At 45.0% G+C, this 19,970-nt stretch overlaps 1 protein-coding gene across 1 annotated transcript in view; it reads left to right on the top strand.

Annotated features, from left to right (window-relative positions):
- The window catches only part of Sel1l3 (SEL1L family member 3), a 108,166-nt gene extending 102,233 nt beyond the window's left edge, over positions 1-5,933 (top strand). The window contains exon 24 of the mRNA XM_013112524.3: positions 4,822-5,933. Coding sequence (XP_012967978.2) covers positions 4,822-4,961 — 140 coding nt within the window. The 3' untranslated portion in view covers positions 4,962-5,933. The remainder of the gene's footprint in view (positions 1-4,821) is intronic.
- Positions 5,934-19,970: the final 14,037 nt, after the last annotated feature.

Below are 19,970 nucleotides of genomic sequence, written 5' to 3'. Positions count from 1 at the left end.
TTTCAGGTTGCTCCCGGGAAAGGAGAGGACATTTTGCTAGAACAATCCAAAAACAGCTCCAAAAAGAGTTTTATTTCACTGAGTGTGTCTCAAAAGCACCACCTCCCCCTCCCTACCATGGACACCAAGCGTAATTAGCCTAATGGAGCAGCTGTTTTGAAACCCAAAATATCCCGGAGTAAAGTGAGTCTGAATTTCCAACTACCTGTGTCTGCTGTAGACATCCCTCAAACAGAAAAGCCTGGAGCCTGGCTGACAGCCTGCCGGAGGTGAAAAAAGAATGGAAAGATGAAACAGAAACGCAATTTCAAAGAAAAAGTCCTCCTTTGAAAAACTGATATTTGAAATTTGAAAACACAAATATGCAAGACTCTAAATCCTAAATTCTTAAACTCTGAAACTTAAGTAGCAGCATGAAGCCACCAGAGGGAAGGCCCCAACCTGACTTCACCTAACAGGTTGCAGTCAAAATGCAGGGGCACTAAACATATAAAATTATCTTTCCATCTATTCACAGAAGGCGTATATATAAAACAATGACTTTCATGTTTCCACTTGAGTCCACAAGACACCTCATTAGGCATAGTCTAACCCAAGTCCCAAATCTGAACTCTGAAACCCATCTGGTCTTGTTCATTTCAGAGCAAAAAAACCAAACAAACAAAAAGAAAAAAAGAAAAGAAAGAAAGAAAAAAGAAAACACTCCTCCACCTGCAGCATGAGTCTAAACTTGACATCTAAAGAACAGAGCATGAAAGAGGCTTGTAAAGCTTCCTGCTCCCAGAGATGACTAGGTGACCTATATCAGTGCCAGTTTTGTCCCTACACTGCCCATGTACACTGGCTCATCCTTTCAGGCCATGGTTAGCCTAGGATTTTTTGTTTTTTTAGCAAAATGTAAGATGATCCAAGTGAGATTAATTAAGCCTTTCTCTGCTCTGCTCCTGTCCCCTACATTTCCAGCTAATGAGGTTTCTGCTAAAAGCACACTGAAATGCCACACAGAGTGCTAGTGAAGAAAGCTGACAGTCTTGAAGTTAGAGATGTCACAGCAAGGTGTCTTCCGGGTCTCCTGTAAGCTCCCACGCCTGGAGCCCAGCAGTGTTGCGCGCTTAGAACTGGTCTAGTCACAGGAATCTTGTACCTGTCCTGGGCTCTGCAGGCTCCTGAGGACTACCTCATACACAGTGTGAGATTTCCAGTGCCCCTCCTTACCCCCATTCTTACCAGTGGCCTGCCATGTCAATGCATGCTCCCATATTCTTGGTTGAAGCCCACATCTGATGACCTGGCAGCCAAATGTATGCAATGACTATATCAGGAGTCAGCATACTTTTCTGTCTGATTTTCTAGACAGACTCTCACATAGCCCCTGGGAGCCTCAAGCTTGACCTGTAGTAGAGGATGACCTTAAACGTCTGATCCTCCTGCCTCTCCCTCCCAGATGCTGGGATTATAAGCCAACTTCTGTATGTCCAGTTGATGTGATGCTAAGGATGGAACCAAAGGCTCATGCGCTCTACCTACTGAGCTGCACTCCAGCAGCACATTTTTCTGCAAGGAGTTAGATAATAATTGCTTTGGCTTTTCCACTCTGTCCCTGGAAATCTGAAGCAGGCACCATAGCTGGGCTTCTAAGAAAACTGTGTGTGGATGCATTTGAATTTCAAATGCGTTCACACATCACAAAGTCTTATTCTTGTTTTGATTTTTGTTCTCCCATTTAAAAGTGTAAAAGCCATTCTTAGATCAGGCAGTGGCTGCCATTGGCCCTGGGTCTTGTGTGTACCAGGTCCTAATTGTTCCCACTAACGTACAAAAATGGTTCCCCAGCAGCAAGTAATCCACAAATCACTTCTCTTTGGCTCTGGGATATTCTGTTATTTTTTTTTAAGCAGCACGATCATATTCTTGGTCACCTTGATTCTAGCCCAATAATAAAATTAGCATATTTTCCAAGTGGGCAGAGACAAAGGGGCCACTCTAAAATTAAGATATGCAGGAGGGGGGTCTCATGCAGTGATTGCAGCCCCCACAGAAGGGAGGGGACCCTCACAAGGATGATAACAAGCAGTCAGGAAACAGCCAGGGTTCATTATTGTCTCCATCCAGGGAGATTAAGTGGTGGCAGCGCTAATTAGGCATTCCTTCTACATTTACACATCGGCACCTTTTGTTTCAATCAGAAAACCAGTTGCTGATTTATCTCGTTACCATGGCGACTTAGATGTTCCCTAAACTTGAAAGCCCATGCCTGCCGTAGTGTTGTATTAACTTCCACAGGGGTCACAGGAAAGGCAGATCCTATGGCAGCAGGGGGTTTAGACACCAGCTGCTCCAAGCCCTTCTATTCCCAGGAGAGGAAACAGCGGAACCAGGAATCCCAACGCGTTAGAACTGAAATATCCACAAGGCAGTATATACAGGGGTAGCCAATAGCAGGTAAAGAAGACGAACCAGGGAACCACTGAAGCACAGTGGTCCCTGAACCTCATCACTTGGTCACCCTAGTAGTGTCCCACCATTCCACAGCACCATGCCCCCCCCCGTAGTCTCTTTTTCCACCTCTCCTGTGGGTATTGGAAGAGGCCCTAAAGAAAAGTCCTGTCCATGGGCAGAAAAGCCAGCCTGCTAGAAGGTTCATGCCCCAGCCTCCAACAGTGACCCTTGGGTGTGGCCATGTTCAGAGATGGAGCTGTTGGAGAGCTGGATTATCAGCACAGGGTGGCATCTTTGAATAGTACATATATTTCAGAATGGCCTTTAAAAGTGGCTTCATTGAGCCTTCAAGATGTCTCAGCAGCTAAAGATGTTTGCTACCAACGCTGAAAACTGACATTCACTCCCTGGACCCACGTGCTGGATGAAGAGGATGGGCTCCTGCAACCTGTCCTCTGACCTCCACGTGTGTACCTGGCATGTGCACATGCTTACACATACGTGCTACAGATAAATAAGTAGAAAATGTAAAATAAAATAAAAATGGCCCACTTTCTACCATGTTAGTAAGACTGAAATACTATCGAGTTGAAGTGTGACCACGGCTTACAGGTAAACTAGCCCGTGCTGGCACAGACTTTAGCCACTTAGCTAACCATTCGTCACACAGCTCTGGGCGTTGCTGCCCCCATTTTTACAGCTGAAGGAGCCAAGGCTCAGAGTAGTTAAGAGCTGACTCAGGATTACCCGGCTGGTAAACATCAGCGCTATTCAGCTCTCAGTCTTTCTGACTTTGAAGTTCAGCTGGTTCTGTTCTGGTGCCTCAAAGGGGACTGCAGGCATCCAGGAAACCAATACTGTGGCTCTTTTATCAGCCCCATAAGCCATGTACCTGCAACGAGCAAACCTTAGCACATTTCCCCGGGAACCAGTAACATTTCCCACATACTTACTCATGCCAAACACCGTTTTAAGCTTTTCAAGTGTGCTTTCTGGTTTAACCCTTGGAATGATTTAACGAGGCAGCTACATTCATTTTCCCCATTTCTCGGAGGTGGGAACGTGTGGATAAGTTACCCAAAGTCACACAGCTGCTGAGGTCAGAGCAGGTGGCCTCCAGAGCTCACAGTCTTACCTGCAGCACGTCTAGGTTTTAATACACAAAGCAGGCTTTGTCAGCTCCAGCTTAGATGACGTAGAGCTGGTCATGCATTGCTGTGGGGCTGCCACATGTCCTGCAGGAGGCTTAACATGGTCCTTGGTCTCTACTCACCAGATGCCATCCTGTCACCCCACCCCTGGTCAGGTGTGACAAGTGGAAATGTCTCCAGACAGTGCCACTGTCCTAGAGGAGGCACAATCACTTACCATCTGAAAACTACTGGCTTGGGGACTGGAGAGATGCCTCAGGTTTTAAGGCCACTGACTGCTCTTGAAGAAGCAGTCAGTGGGTTCAATTCCCAGCACCCATGTGCCAGCTCACAACCATTTCTAACTACAGTTTCAGGGAATCCAATGCCCCCTTCTGGCCACTGTAGGTACCAGGCACTCAAGTTGTACAAAACATACATGCAGGCAAAGTACTCATACACATAAAATACTAGCTAAAAAGGAAAGAAAACTAAGCCCAGGGTCGGGGTGGTGATGATGGTGCATGACTTTAATCCCAGCACTTGCAGATCTGTGTGTGTTCAAGACCAGCCTGTTCTACAAGAGCTAGTTCCAGGACAGCCTCCAAACCACAGAAAAACCCTGCCTTGAAATCCACTCCCCCCCCCCCCAAAAAAAAACAAAAAAGAAAACTACTGACATAAACTTGATATAAGCTCCTCTAAAGTCAGGGTCATTATCTTCTCTACTAAAGATATATTGAAAAACACTGAAACCTAATAATTTCATGGAAAATACAGCAATTGTGTTCTTCAACTGTTACGTGCAATTATTTAAGTATAATAACTTGGGCTGAATTTGACACACCATCCAAATGGCATAAGAATGTAGATAAAACCAGCCCTCCTCTGACTGTTTGACATTATGTATGGTTTATATTATATTGACATCATGGGGGGGTGGCATAGCGCCACAGCTCATGAAATTGATTACAACAACATTTTTCCTGGAAATCCCTTCAGACACTTGGTGACTTAGAACCCCAGGTCAGAAGAGCCACCAGGGATTGTTACTTATCTATTCCAGCCTGGTATTTTATAGAAGGGGTCACCAAGGTTCAAAGAACCAAGATAATGGATCCAAGGTTGTCATCTACCGAGAGTTGGTCTCACCAGCCAAGGAACATCTCTCCTGCTTTCTGGATCCTGGGTGAGGCTGGGTATCCTGCATGTGCCTCTCAATGTTCAACTCCGTTTGCATGTGTCTCTGCAGCCAGTGGCTCCTCTCCAGCACCAGCCTGGGTCGTGGCAGACCCCACCTCATCCACCCCAAGTCCAGCTGTGCCTCCAGCTGCAGATGCCTCCAACCACGACCCGCCCACGATGGCTAACAACCCTGAGCCTCGTGGGTGAACTGTGCACTCCCAGTCTCTCCAGCTGAGACAGTCCTTTCAATATCTGGTTGGGGAAGGCAAAGACCAGGACGTTGTGCTGATAAATACCTTAAATGTCTTGTGAACTGGATGCCCGTTTTGCACTTGATGTCTGTTTGTTTATTTTTTAAACAAGGACATACCCAGAGCAGAATAGACTTACCAAACAGATTCAAGGGTCACCTTGAAACAGGCCTGTGGGGAGGTGAATGGAGCCCCCCGGCTGTTATTCCTGGTCACTGTTCTGGGACCCACAGTCTGCCTGTGGCACACCCATATTCCCATCCATGGAGAGGCATCGAAAAGAGTCTTAGTCTTTGTTCATTCCCTTTAACCAGAGAACAGAACTTCTCTCCAGGGCTAATGATGCTTCAGTGTCTGCATTTGCCACATCCTGTTCCCAAAAGCCCACCTGACAGATTGCTCTCCAAGTCCCAGACCCAGCAGTTAGAAGGCGCCTTGGAGCGAACAAAACAGCATATACAGGGAAGGCAATAGCATTGTACATTGGTTTACATTCTTTCCCCCTGTGGGTTTTTCTAGAGTCGTAGTGCTTCCAAATCATCTGATGACATTATTGGATATCGTTTATGTTCCCATCACAACCCATGCAATAACATCTAGAAAATCTTTACTATTTAAGTGTAGTTGTCTTCTTCATGAATCACCTTAGAATAAACTGGCAGCAATGGGATATGCAGAAGGGTAGCTGGTAGCCCACAGTTTCATCCCGCCCCTTCTGCCTGCCTGTGTCTGTATAGGTGTGTGTGTGTGTGTGTGTGTGTGTGTGTGTGTGTGTGTGTGTGTGTAAAAGGGCAAGGAAGAACAGAGTGTCTGTGTACTGTATGCTGCTACAGTAGTAAATAAATCAGTAATGCAATACTGTGGGTTCAAACTACTCTTTGCACTACTTTATTTACAGTAGTAAATAAAATTATTTTTCTACAGTTGACTACCAGGAAGTTGGCTTCTTTTCTTTTTCATTGTCACTGTGGTCATTATACAGAGTGCTATGGTCCACTTGTTCTCTTTAGGAGCTTTCCCATCTCCAACACACAAAACAACCCCCTACAGGGAAAGGATTGTCCTGGAAACCCAGATTAACAGCTGCGGATGTGAAGGTGCAGGAATCCTAAGCCTGCATCTGGCCCGGATGATGTTTGCTCAGCCTCACACTGTTGGGGCTTCTGCTCTGAAATGAGTCTTCTCTTGAATTCTAGGCCAAGCCTCCAGTTAGCCCCTTCTCTTGTGTGTATTGCTCTCATTTGAGCAACAATTATCTGAGCCATTTGCAAAAGAATCCCACTTTGGGATCTAATAGTTCTGGTCTTGTAACTCACTCAGTAATGTTGGGATTAACCCTTCTCAGACTTCATATTTTTGTGCTATAAAATGAGGATGAAAAAAATCCACCTCTTGGGCGTCTCACAAGGCTTAAATGAGATTGTGTGTGCGTGGAGCCCGCAAAAAAAGCGCCGTGAGCTTGGCTGGTTATTAGTGCTGTTAGGAGGAGAAATATGAGGAGCCACACAGGTGCTCAGCTCCGCTCAGAGCCTCTGTTGAGGGGGAACATGCCCATTCCCTATCTTCTGGGATCTTAGGCTGTGGACAACTCACAGTTACACCACTCAGTGGGGCACACTCCTGCCAGATAGCCATAGGAGCAGTTTGTCAATCTTGTCTTCATTAGTTACTTTCTGTTGCTGTGATAGAATACCATGACCAAAAGCAATTTACAGAAGAAAGGGTTTATCTTGGTTCTCAGTTCCAGAGGGTTAAGAATCCAGCATGGAAGAAAACTAAGCCAGTAAGTGATAGGTGTGGCAACTGGGAGATCACATCTTCAATATAAACATGAACCGGAAGTAGGATGAGGCAGTGGACTTCTCAAGGCTCTCCCCCATCACATGCCTCCTCCAGCAATGCCACGCCACCTCACCAAACAGCACCATCAACTGGAAACCAAGCATTCTGAACCATATGCATTGTTGTTGTTGATATTTGAGCTGGATGGCTCTTTGTTGTACAGGGTTCCAGAGTAAGAATCCACAACGGGTGGGCATGGTCCAAGCAGCACGAGCAGGAAGCTGGGGGCTCACCTCTCCATCCTTACACAGGAAGCACAGAGAGCAATTAAGTGGGTCAAGGCTATAAACTCTCAAGGCCCACCCAAGTGCCATACTTCCTCCAGTAAGCCACCAGCTTCTAAAGCACACCAACTGGGGATTAAGTCTTTAAATACCCAAGTCTGTGGTCATTCAAGCTACCACTTGTGTCTTCTCCAAGCTGTCCTGGCCTCTGTGCCTTTTGGGTGCATCCAGGCATCTGAATGTGCCCTGGGGAAGATGTGGGGAAAGATGCAGGTGCTGACTTTCTGCACTATAGCAGCAGCTGTGTCTATGGGAATCTGCAAACACCAATGAAGCATGAAGCAGGACCAATTGGAGAGACGAATCTGGTGAGAATAGCCAGAGCAAGACACTGCATTGCCCAATAGTAGGTGCCGACATCTCCAGCTTTATACCAACATCCGGAGGAAGGGAGGCATGGTAGCACACTCTGAGAGTGGTGGCATTTGCCCCTAAGAGACTAAGCATTTCCCAAAGGAGTCTATTGGTTTATTACATTGAGCTAAATAGTGTTTCCAACCTATGCAACCACCTGTCATTGTTGATGCCCAGGGAGTACACACTCAGAAGAAAAACTTGATTGTAGATAATAAAATATATTCCAATATACATCTGAGGGTCGTATAAATGCATTTTAACTTCACTACCATGGCAGTACAACAGATGTTTCAAGATAGTCAGCAATGAGGGTGGCCATTAAATGCAAAATTGTTGTGGGGGTGGGGCTGAGCATTGGCAGGTGGGCAGGATTTTGACAAGGAAGATGGAAGATGTCATCTGGCCTGGCGGGACCATGCACAAAATACTTCAGGAATGGTGGTAGTTGCAAGGGCTGGGGAGTGTGCAGTCAAGCTCCTATTGATGAGGAGGCCAGCAGTATTCCAGCTGGTCAGAATGGCCCAGAAACTCAGTCGTGCATGAGGTCAGCAGACAGGCTCTCCACAGGCCTTCTGGAGAGTGCCGATAGAAGCTAAGGGCTTATGGCCACCCAAGATTAGTTGTTCCCTACACGGCTCAGGAAGCTGAAAGTAGCCCTGATGACATCTCTGAGTGGCAAACAGCTTCCACGAGTCACTTAGAGAAAGTCAGATTGTGCTTTGGGGGCGGGTCTGGGGCAGAGAAGCCTCAAAGGTCATTCGCCTCCCAGGCAGCAGCAAAACGAGACCAGCTGACTCTGCCGAGGCAGCTCTTATTTTATGCTTCCTCTTCATCCCACAAAGATGCATCGGATTGATTTTCCAGAACTCTTGGGCTGACATTGCACACCACCTCTGGTGACTGAGCCACTCATCCAGGCAGAACGTCTTGCTGGGAGAGCACAGATGAGAACAATGCCAGTCAGTGCAGGCTGAGGTCTGACACAGCCGCTGTCCCTCTTGGCTCCAGTAGGTTCTGCTAAATAGCCCCTTTCTGAAATCAAACAAAATCTCCCCTCTCTCTCTCTCTCTCTCTCTCTCTCTCTCTCTCTCTCTCTCTCTCTCTCTCTCTCTCTCTCTCTCTCTCTGTCTCACACACACACCACCGCCCCTGTCAAGGGACACACCCAAGCCTATCTGCACACACTGAATCAGTGTGTTTCCAAAGTGAGGCAGGTGTGTGAAGGCCATGTCCACAGCTCCAAAGGAGAATGGGAGGTGCATGATACCCACCCTCAAAGAGAAACAAATGAAGGAGGTGGAGTGTGCCCCACCACCATGAGTTTCCAGCTCCGTGGAACCATAAATTTCTGTTGCTCAAGCCACCCAGCCTGTGACATTTTGATATTCCAGGTTTTGCAAATGAATACAAAGAGCCATGAGTAGAAGAAAAATTGCTCTGACTGGGACTTAGGAGATGTCTGCAGGGATTCTGGAAGGCCTTAGAAGCAGAAGAGGGCTGAGTCATCCCATGTAGAGAACACCACTCCATCTTAACCCATCACTCAAGCCAGGGCCAGCATCCAGGGCACTTCCTGGTCTCACTTTTGGACCCCAAGCTATTCTCAAGCTCTGTAGTACAAAGACACTAATATTGCCTCCTTTTCCGTTCCAAATGCTGCATGTGCAGCTGTTTCCTGTCCTCTGGGAGTTAGAGGCCAGTCCCCTTCAAGTTCACCCTCCCACAGAGCTGCTACTTTCCACACCACCCACTATGGTTGACGTTGACTGTCAAGCTGATACCATCTACAATAGCCTAGGACAAAACTCTGTGCATATCTATGGAAGGGTTCTTAGATGAAGTGAGCAGCACCATCCCATGAGCTGGGATTCTGGAAGAAAATGAATTGAATTTCTGCATCCATCTTTCTGCTTCCTGCCTGTAGATACCATGTGGCCGGCTGTCTCAAGCCCCTGTAGCCATGCTGTCCATTCCATGACAGACTGTGATCCCTTGTACTGTGAGATGAAATAAGTCCGTCTTCCCTCATCGTGCTTTTTGTCACACCCTGGAAGCAGGGATCCCAGCAACACCCAGTGCATCAGGAGGCCCTGTGATGCCTCACATCAATGTCATCTGTATGCAGACTTGGATCGTCATGGTGTCTACAATGTCCTGTGGGAAAATACCTTGATCTCTGCTCATGACGGGCACCCAGACACTCTCAAGTGGCTCACAGATCTGAGGGCCACCAGTGGTGGAAATGCGGTAGGCACTAGGGCTCAGACCCAGACATAGGCTCTAAGGGTTGAAGGAAAACAGGGCAAGTTTATTGTTGTTATCGGTGGATCTTTTCTTAAACCTGCCATTCTGGAAGCATTGCCAAAACAAACATGCTGTTTCTCCAAATTGTGACTCCCTGGGGCCTGAGCAGACTTTTTAGCTCACTCCTGGGCACAAAGGAGACAGAGAACACCTTCTGTGCCCACCCCTTTACCAAAGTCATTACTGTAGTACTATATACTGTGATTATTTATTAACTGACCAGAATACCATGGGCCACACCTTAGTTCATCGTTCAATAAATAAATGTTTGTGTTATCTCATATGGTGAAATTCAACTCCTCTTCTGGTCACTTATGGTAATTCTACTCCATTTTCACCCATGGCCAGCCTGAGTCCATTCAAGGGAGCTGAACCAAACTCAATGTGGCCATCCAGCAGAGGTTCAGTCAACACTGCTTAGGATGCTCTTCTGGGAAGGTGTTTTCCTCTGCTGTGGAGGAACCATGGTAAATCAGCCTTCCCTGTGAATGTGACCACAATTGCATTCTTCAGTGTTGAAATCTGAGACATTGGTTAAATATCTCTGATTCTCATAATGCCAACACAAATCAAGAAACTCACTTCCCGCACCTCACAGATGAGTCAGCCATTGCCACAGCAATTCTGAATAATAAACAACAGTGAGAGCTCTAGGTGCATAACCAGACACCTGTGGGGTAGCTGTGGTTCAGCAGATCCAAGCTGACTCTGTACATGTGGTAGCAGCCTCTGTACATGTGGATCCAATTGAATTTTGTATGACTTTCCTTCTCCTGGGGTTAGTGGGCAACAGGGGCGTGTTTATCTTAAACAGACCAAGGCATGCCACATAAACATGCTACTTAGGCATAAAATTCTTAGCCAATAGATGCAAAAGAGATCTCTGCCCTCCATTTCTCTGCCTAAAAGCAAGGCAGACTTTTCCCTTGAGGAGTCCCTCTCAAGGGAGGGAACTCATGTACCAGGGGAGGAGAGATTTTCATGAACAGAAAGTCAGCTAACAGTTGAGCCTGCATAGGTCAACCTCAACAAAATAAACACACTTAAGGACTGGGGACATCTCTCTGAGGCAGAGTCTTGAGCAAGGACTTGAGCAAGGCCCTTGGTTTAATTCCCAGCAAAAGCAAACCAAACCAAACAAACAAGCAACAACAACAACAAAACGCTCCAAATCCTTTTTCTTGCACTGATATCCCAAGGTTTCCTAGTTACTTCCCATAATCCATCTCTTAACGTACAAAGCCCCTTTCCTTCATTAAAATGATACATAGGACTGTTCTTACCACTTGAGTTTCACTTTATTTTTCATTTTTTTGGTACATGCAACGTATTCATACAAATTGTGTTCCTTTTCACCTGTTACTCTCTTGTTACTTTAACTGTCAAACCTCCCAGAATGATTTAAGAGAATGGAACATACTTTTGTCTTTAACCAGGCTTTCATGTTCTTTGGTGTTTGTCTCCTCCATATAATTGCTGTGTTATTATAGCAAGGACACTTTCAGGCTACTCTTTATCCTAGTTTTCTTCATATCAGTACAAAACAAAACAAAACCACTGACGAAACAACTGAGGTAAAGATTCGCTTCATCTGACTGCCAGTCCATCATGAAGGGGAAATTCAGGGCAGGAGCTCGAGGCAGGAATCTCCAGGCAAGATCTGGAGCAGCCTCACAGAGGAATGCTGCTTACTGTCTTGCTCTCCATGACTCAATCAGTTTGCTTTTTTATGCAATCCAAGTCCATCTGCTCAAGGGTGGTTTTCAGACTAAAAATGCCCGCACAGAGTTGCCTATCCGCATACCCGATGATAACATTTTGTCAACTGAGGTTCCTATTTCCCAATTGTCCCTAGTTTGTGTCAAGTTGACAAATAACTATCCAGCAAACTTAACCCCTTATCAATTTGATATACAAATACATTTCTATTAAGCCATAACCTTTCTTTTCTTGTTTATCCCCATGATATCATGTTCACATCATAGTATAAATAAAGTATAACTTTTAAAGTCTTTTAAACTTTAATACTAGCACTCAGGAGGCAGACACAGGAGGATGTCTGTGAGTTCAAGGCCAGCCTGGTCTACAAAGCTACAAAGAGAAACCCTGTCTCAAAAAATAAAGTAAATAAATAAATTCAAACACGAAGTTAAAGTCTCATAACTAACTATGGGTTCCTGAAAAATCCAAAATAAACCACATACTTTCTAATTCTGAGAGGAAAGAACTGAGGGCACAGTCATAATCAGATCAAAGTAAAAGCAAAGACCAACAGTGAAAGAAAAAGGAAAAAAGGAAACCACTTGAGTGCCGAGTGTCTGGGGCTCACTCGTGTTCTTCTGGGCTCTCAAGGATGTGGGCAGTTCCACTCCTCCAGCTGTGGCATCCACATCACAACAGCTTGTCTCACGTTTGCAGGCTAGTTCCACTCCACACCTGCCACTGTCCCGGTATCTCCAATATCCTACAACCGAGTCCTCACTTTCACCAACAGGCTCTCCTGGCCCCTCGCAGTACCAAGCCTCCATAACCCCTTCAATTCTGCAGCCTCCGTGCTACTAAAACTAGTACTCACACATTACCAAACTCAGCTGTCAGCTGGGGTGCAGTCCTGACCCTGTTGGGCCACAGCTGCTGTGTGCTGCCCCTGAGGAAATAGCCCTCATGTCAACGATATCAATCTCTCATTAATCACAGCTGAGCTCTCAGCCCCAGCCCACCAGTTCCAACTGTCCCGGTAAAACAAAGGCTCCACTTCGGAGGCACTGGTCTCTGCTCATCACACCCAGCTCGTCAACTCCAAGTGACCAGAGACCTCATGTTCTTCATTTAAATAAATCATATTAATGGTCCCCCTGAAACTTCAAGCTAAGCTCCCATCATTTGCATCACTCATGATTTTATTTTCCATGTTCCCACGGGACAGCCTGTTGAGCATTGGGTACTCCATGAATTTTCTAGCCCGAGGTTCCAATCACACAACCCTCCAGAAAACAACACGGCCAAGAATGGCAGAGCATCAGCCCACTCTTCGGTACCATTTTCTGTTCTAATTTGCTTCCTACTGCTGTACAACAAAAGAACAAAGACTTGGGGAGGAAAGGTTTATCTGGCTTAAGTGTCCCAGTCACAATCTACCACTGAGGGAAATGAGGGCAGCAACCTGGAGTCAGGAACTGAAGCAGAAGCACAGAAGGGTGCTGCGTCCTTGCCTGCAGGGTTCTTTCCTTATACAACCCAGGACCCCCTCTCCAGGATGGCATCACCCACAGTGGGCAGGGCTCTCTCACTTCAATATTTAACCAAGAAAATGCCCTGGCAGACTGACCTACAGGCCAGTGATGGGAGAACTTTGTCCACTGAGGTTCTCTCTTTCCAGATGTGTCCTATCTTGTGTAATGGGAGAACTTTGTCCATTGAGGTTCTCTCTTTCCAGATGTGTTCTATCTATCTTGTGTGATGGGAGAGCTTTGTCCATTGAGGTTCTCTCTTTCCAGATGTGTTCTATCTATCTTGTGTGATGGGAGAACTTTGTCCATTGAGGTTCTCTCTTTCCAGATGTGTTCTATCTTGTGTGATGGGAGAACTTTGTCCATTGAGGTTTTCTCTTTCCAGATGTGTTCTATCTTGTATCAAGATGACACCTCTCTCAATAAAAACAAACAAGTAGCACACCCCAAGTTCTTTTTTTAAAGGTTTATTTATTATGTATACAGTGTTCTGTCTGCATGTATGCATGCAGGTCAGAAGAGGGCACCAGATTTCATTATAGATGTTGTGAGCCACCAGGTGGGTGCTGGGACTTGAACTCAGGACCTCTGGAAGAACCCTCCGAGCCACTTCTCCAGCCCCACACCCTAGGTTCTATGGCATACTGGGAGAAAGGAGGCCCACTGGAAGTGGCTACACCAACTATATACTTTTTTGTTTTCTTTCTGTGATGCTAGGGATCTAATCTCTCTCTCTCATACACACACACACACACACACACACACACACAGAAGGACAGACACACGTGCGCGCACACACACGCATGCTGGCACACCAATACTAACAAAAGCAAAACATGAAGGAAGAGAGAGAAGAGAGGAAGAGAGAGAAGGATGGAAAGATGTAGGGGATGAAGGATGTGAGGAAGGATGTGTATGGGAGAGAGGGAGAAAGGGAGAAACAGAGGGATGAGAAGGCTGATGAAAGAAGGAAGGAAGCAAGGAAGGAAGGAAGGAAGGAAGGAAGGAAGGAAGGAAGGAAGGACACTCAGAAGGAACCATTGCTTAATTTAGTGTTCCTAACTCCATGCAATTAAATGCCATCATGGTATCCATTTTTCCTTGTGGCTATTACTGGTACAAGCAGAATGCTAGTAGATGTTTCCTGCACCTGCCTCTTTACACAGTCATGTAGGGATCCGAAGGCATACACACCAAAATGTACAATTCTTGCATTGGGATGTGTGTGTGTGTGTGTGTGTGTGTGTGTCTGAGTGTGTGTTTTCTACTTTTTTACCACTTAGCTCTCCAATGTAGTAAAAACATTGTTTTTTTAATTCACTTATTTATTATGTATATAGTATTCTGCCTGCATGTATGTCTGAACACCAGAGGAGGGCACCAGATCTCATTATAAATGGTTGTGGGTGCTGGGAATTGAACTCAGGACCTTTGAAAGAGCATCCAGTGCTCTTAACCTTTGAGCCATCTCTCCAGCCTGTAAAAACATTGTTTTGGTTTGGTTGATATGTTTTGAGATAAGATCTCACTATATACCCTAGACTAGCCTTGAACTCAGATCTTCTTGTGTCAGCCTCCTGGATGTTGGGATTACCAGAGGGGACCATGAAACTGCTTCATAAAATCAATAGAAAGTCCCACCAGCAGGGAGGACTTTAATATTTGTCCTAGTCTACCCTCACAAGTATTTGGGATGGACAGAATTCTGAGTCCTTTCCAGGCTAGCTGAGTGCAGTGAGAGCTCATCTTAATTAGGGTTTCCAACTAGGATAAACAGCAGCAACTTTTATGATGTTCACTGCACATTCTTGTTTCTTCTTCTGTAATTTTCACCACATTTTCTGTCCAGGGTAGATAGCAGTGTTAAAATTGAACCACCCCACAGTCTCACTCTGGAGATGTGTGTGTCTGTGTGTGTTTGGGTATCTGTGTCTGCATCTGTGTGTCTATGTGTCTGTATTTTATGTGTGTGTGTGTGTGTGTGTATGTGTGTGTGTGTGTGTGTGTGTGTGTGTGTGTGTGTGTGTGTTGGGTAGGCTGGAGAATAATGTTTTCTGTCTTTCTTAATCACTATCCACCTTATTTTTTGAGTCAGGGTGCCTCATCGAAACTGGAATTCACCAACTGGGCTAGACTGGCTGGCCAGTGACTACCCACTTTTATGTGGATGCTGCGGATCTAAGTTCAGGTTGTCACACAGGTTTTATCCACTGAGCCATCCCAAGTGGTAGGGAATGTTTTGACTTACTCTTTAGTAATTTCATACACATATATGCTGTGTTTAAACTATGCCCACTACCACTGCCCCACTCTACCCAGACTGCCCCTTCCATTTTCTTCCCAACTTCATAGTCTTTCTTTTTTATAACCCTCTGAGTCCAATTAGTGTTGTCGTCCATATGCATGGAGTCTATATCCATGGGAGCTTAAACTTATCATGAGCCAAACCCTCAAAAAAACTGACTTTGTCTCCCCCAGTGACCATCTATACCAGCCGCTCTGCAGCTAGAAATGGGGCCCTATGTGTCCCTTCTTTATTGAAGAGTATGCTTTAAGAGTCTAACATGTAGGTGTAATTTTCTGTCCCACCAGCCAGTTCCCAAATAATCACACAGAGACTTATTATTAATTATAAACGCTTGGCCAATAGCTTATGCTTGTTACTAACTGGCTCTTACAACTTAAGTTAACCCATATTTCTTATCTACATTCTATCAATTGGCTTGGCACCTTTCTTCAACAGGACATATTCATCTTGCTTCTCCCTGTATCTCTTAGTGACTCCATCCTCCTTCATCCCAGAGCTCTCCCCCTGTTTGATATTCCCACCTAACCTCTTCCTACTTAGCATTGGCCATTTAGCTCTCCATTAAATCAATGAGAGCAATGCATCTTCACAGTGTACAAAAAGACTATTCCATACGCTGAAGTATCTCTTGTTTATTTTTGAGGGAATCTCCAGGAAGAAGTCAGGAGAGGAGGGCCACTTAGGAGAACTGCTGTAGTTTGAATCTGAGATTTCCCTGCAGGCTCGATCACTGGGCTCTCAATTCTAGAGGGCTCTGCCATTATCAATTCATTTACTCTTGATGAACTCATCACATGATGGCATTATTGGGATTTGGGGTCTAGGTGGGGGCGTGGGTTGCTGGCAGCATGCACTAGAAGGTTGTGTCCTTTCTTTCTCTGTTTTCTGGTCACCGTGCACCTGTTACCATGTTGTTTGGCTCCGCCTCAAGTGTACAACAATGGAGCCAGGCAACCAAGATTAAACTCCTGAATCCATGAATCAAAATCACTTCTTCCTCTTAAATTGTTTCAGTGACTTAGCTATAGCAACAAAATGTCAAACATAGTTACACTGTGCCATGGGCTGGGCCATGTGTTTGTGAATCTCAATATTCATAGAAACCCTATTCGTGGAACTTATTGCTTCTACTTTTGAAATGCAGAGAGATTAGCAATTGGCCCAAGGTTATGTCATAGGCTAGACATAGAGCATGACACAGACATGCTCTTGACTGTCCCCAAACCAAGCTGTGTGGCTATGGTCCTCACATACTTAGAGCTAGCAGTCTTTCTCATAAAGATTAAAGACTTGATCAATACCATCTAATTCCTTCAATGCTAAATACAGACACACTAAGAATAAAAGGAAAATGCCCCACATTGAAGAGCACCTTTAAAAAGACTTCAGACATTCCCTGTCTGATCAGGTCAATTGAGGTTAGAGAGGTTACATACAAACCTCCATCTTGGATGCAAGAACTCTACTATCTGTCAGTCAAACACTGTACACACAGTACAGCCTGCTCTGCAACTGCCACGAGACATGTCAATCACAAGAGATAGTGATAGATATTATAAGAGATAGTGGTTGTGAGAAGTGAGGAGAGGTGTTTCAGAGCCAGGTCTGGTCTGGTCTGGTCTGGTCTCAGGTCTTCAGGTGTGCTAGGGAGAGGGCCTCCATATATGGCTAAAATGACAAGCTTCCTCTTAAGAAAACATGACTGAAAGAGTTCAGATTTAATTTTCTTTTCTAAAAAATTCTGGCTTCATCATATTTTTGCAAGTACATAAATATTTGCATTTTATCTGTCCATACATAAACATATATTATACATTCACTGTTTACCATATAAAAATGACATGTAAATTACAGGAAAGTCTAAAGACCAGGGAAGCACAGCCCCGCCCCCCCTCCACGATGCTCCATAGTGGGTCTGTCATAGATAGCAGGGTTGACACTTTCATCCTTTGGCGATCTATCAGTCACTTTTCTCATTACTATGTCATAAATACCTGGCAGGGTCCACCTAAGGAAGGGCTTGTTTGGGCTCACAGGTTAAGACTGCAGTTGGTGCTGATGGGAAGGCATGGCAACAGGAGAATAAGGCAGCATCCAGTGAAGGAGAAGTTAAGTGCTGGTACCTTAGCTCAGCTTTCTTTCACTCAGTCGGGGACCCCAGCACTTTCCATATTAATTACCATGGGATAAAATTTCAGAACTGGAGATGACAGATAAATTAAAAAAGCCCATAGTCATCTCAGCTTGCTGCCTTGGGCTGGGCTGAGCCTGATGTGGCCTCTGGCCTTAGACATTTGTATTTCTAGTTGAATTCACAGCCACTCCAGCCTCCAACAGTAAAGCATCATTCTAGACAGGACAGCTGGCATGTCCCTGCTGGCCAATGCCCTTGGAGCATCCCAAGGAGTTCCTCATTTGTCCTGGATCTGCCACAAGGGAAGGAGCAGTCTTGCCCTGGCTCTATGAACTGTGGAACTGACAGCTTTATGTGAGAACGAACCTTAAAAACCTCTTGGATCATCTACTTGATGGAGTCAGAACAGGAAGAAACTGCCTCTGAAAGGTCTGAGTCACATAAGGAAGTCAAAGAACTAACCTGGGGTGTTACACATTGATAGGAGTGCAGGTTGTAGGTATGTCTCTCTCTCTCTCTCTCTCTCTCTCTCTCTCTCTCTCTCTCTCTCTCTCTCTCTCTCTGTCTCTCTCTCTGTCTGTCTCTCTCTCTCTCTCTGTGTCTCTGCCTCTCTCTCTCACGTACACATGCATGCACACACACACAAAATAACTGTGGGAGGTTAGAGATGCATTAACTTGCTTATCTATACCAATAACCTCACTGTGTACATAAGTATCAAATGTATTATATATAGCCAATATAGTGGCTCACGCTCAGAATCCTAGTACTGGGGAGGCTAAAACAAGTGGACCTAAAGTTTAAAACCAGCCTGGGCTACATAGAGTGTTCAAGACCAACTTGAACTATATGTTGAGATATAATCTCAAAAAATAAAACAAACAAATCAGCATAACAAAACAAAAATATACATACTATGTACCCTGTCTGTCTAGATAAAGGACTCAGTTATGTTGGCTCTACTCTGATCAATTGGAGGCCTACTCACTGTTACTGTTTAATTTCAATTTAATTGGCATATATATATACACATATATATACACATACACACAGACAGACAGCAGAAGCTCCAGATTTAATTAATTATGTGTGTTTGGGGCTTATTTATAATTTTTGTATTTTAACTAAGGTAACTTGTGCTTCTGCTGACACTCTAGAATACAATGTGTGACAGGGCTCAGATCCCGTTCTTGTATTTTGCTTGCATTTTTGGTTTCTTAAGGCACGATCTCTGGGAACTAGTGATGCTGCAACGATAAACAGCACACTTGTTGAGGGTATAGGAAACTGTTTATTGTAGAAATTACTCACAAGAGAAAAACAAGCAACCCAGATGAGTCGAGTCGTTTTCCGCCACGGAACTGGAAGCCGAAAGAGAGTGAGAACTCTGCTGTTTAGTCTTTTATTCCTTCCTCCACGCATGCCCCTAGCCACGCCCAAAAGTGGGCCTGATTAGTGGCATAGTTCTGCTGCCCTGTCTCTAGTCATGCCCAAAGTGGGTGTGGTTAGCAGCACGGTTCCACCCTTTCGTTACCACATCCATATGAGTCTCTAGAGCACCACATGGCTAATGGTGGAGTCCTAAGTTTCCCCCTACAGGCTAGAGAGATGGTTCAGTGGTTAAGAGCACTGGCTACTCATCCAGAGGACCTGGGTTCAAACCCCAGACAGCTCATACCTGTCTGTAACTAAAGTTGCAGGTTTTCTGATACCCTCATACAGTCATACATGCAGGCAAAACACCAATGTACATAAAATTAAAATAAATTCTTAAAAAAGAAAGAAATTTCATTAAGCAAGAATATTATTTTTGCTTTATCCATATCTGCAACACAGAGACAAGAATCTTTCACAGGCCACCACAAGAAAGTGTACACAGTAAAATGTCAGCTACAATTACCAGCTTGGACAACATTGTGCATTCAGAAGTATTAAAAAAACAAATAAAAGAAGTAGACTGTTCAAGTGATAGGAAATCATGTCACCTCCCCGGTCACCTGCATGAGCTCCAAATACTAAATTTGGATGTTGTCATAATGGCTTGCACCATGTATTAGACTTATACATTTTATGACGCAAATCATTTTAGCAGGGCCATTCAACTTACCTTTGACAAAAACATCAACCAAACACATACAGGAAGTCCTGCAGCTCTGGAAATGCCCAGCAGTGTCCTCTGACATGCTGAGCAGCCCATCCCGGATAACTCCCCTGTGTCTAGAGCAAGAAAGGAGTCACCAGTTTTTCTCCAATTGTCCTTGCCTTCTCTGGAGAGATGGAAATCATATAGGAAGACTGTTCAGTGGAGGAGGGGTGATTTCTGTGATAATTGGCACAAGGGCAACTGAGTTTCCACATGCAAAAGAATTGTATAAAAAAATCTCAAATCGGGTGGCTCACCTTTAATCCCCATACCTGGGAAGCAGAACAGGCAGATCTCTATGAGTTCGAGGTCAGCCTGGTCTACAGAGTGAGTTCCAGGACAGCCAAGGCTACCTACACAGAG

Source organism: Mesocricetus auratus, unplaced genomic scaffold (assembly GCF_017639785.1).
Source record: "Mesocricetus auratus isolate SY011 unplaced genomic scaffold, BCM_Maur_2.0 Super-Scaffold_100006, whole genome shotgun sequence".
NCBI lineage: Eukaryota > Metazoa > Chordata > Mammalia > Rodentia > Cricetidae > Mesocricetus > Mesocricetus auratus.
The sequence above is the reverse complement of the archived record's forward strand: the minus strand, read 5'-3'. Positions and strand labels throughout refer to the sequence as shown.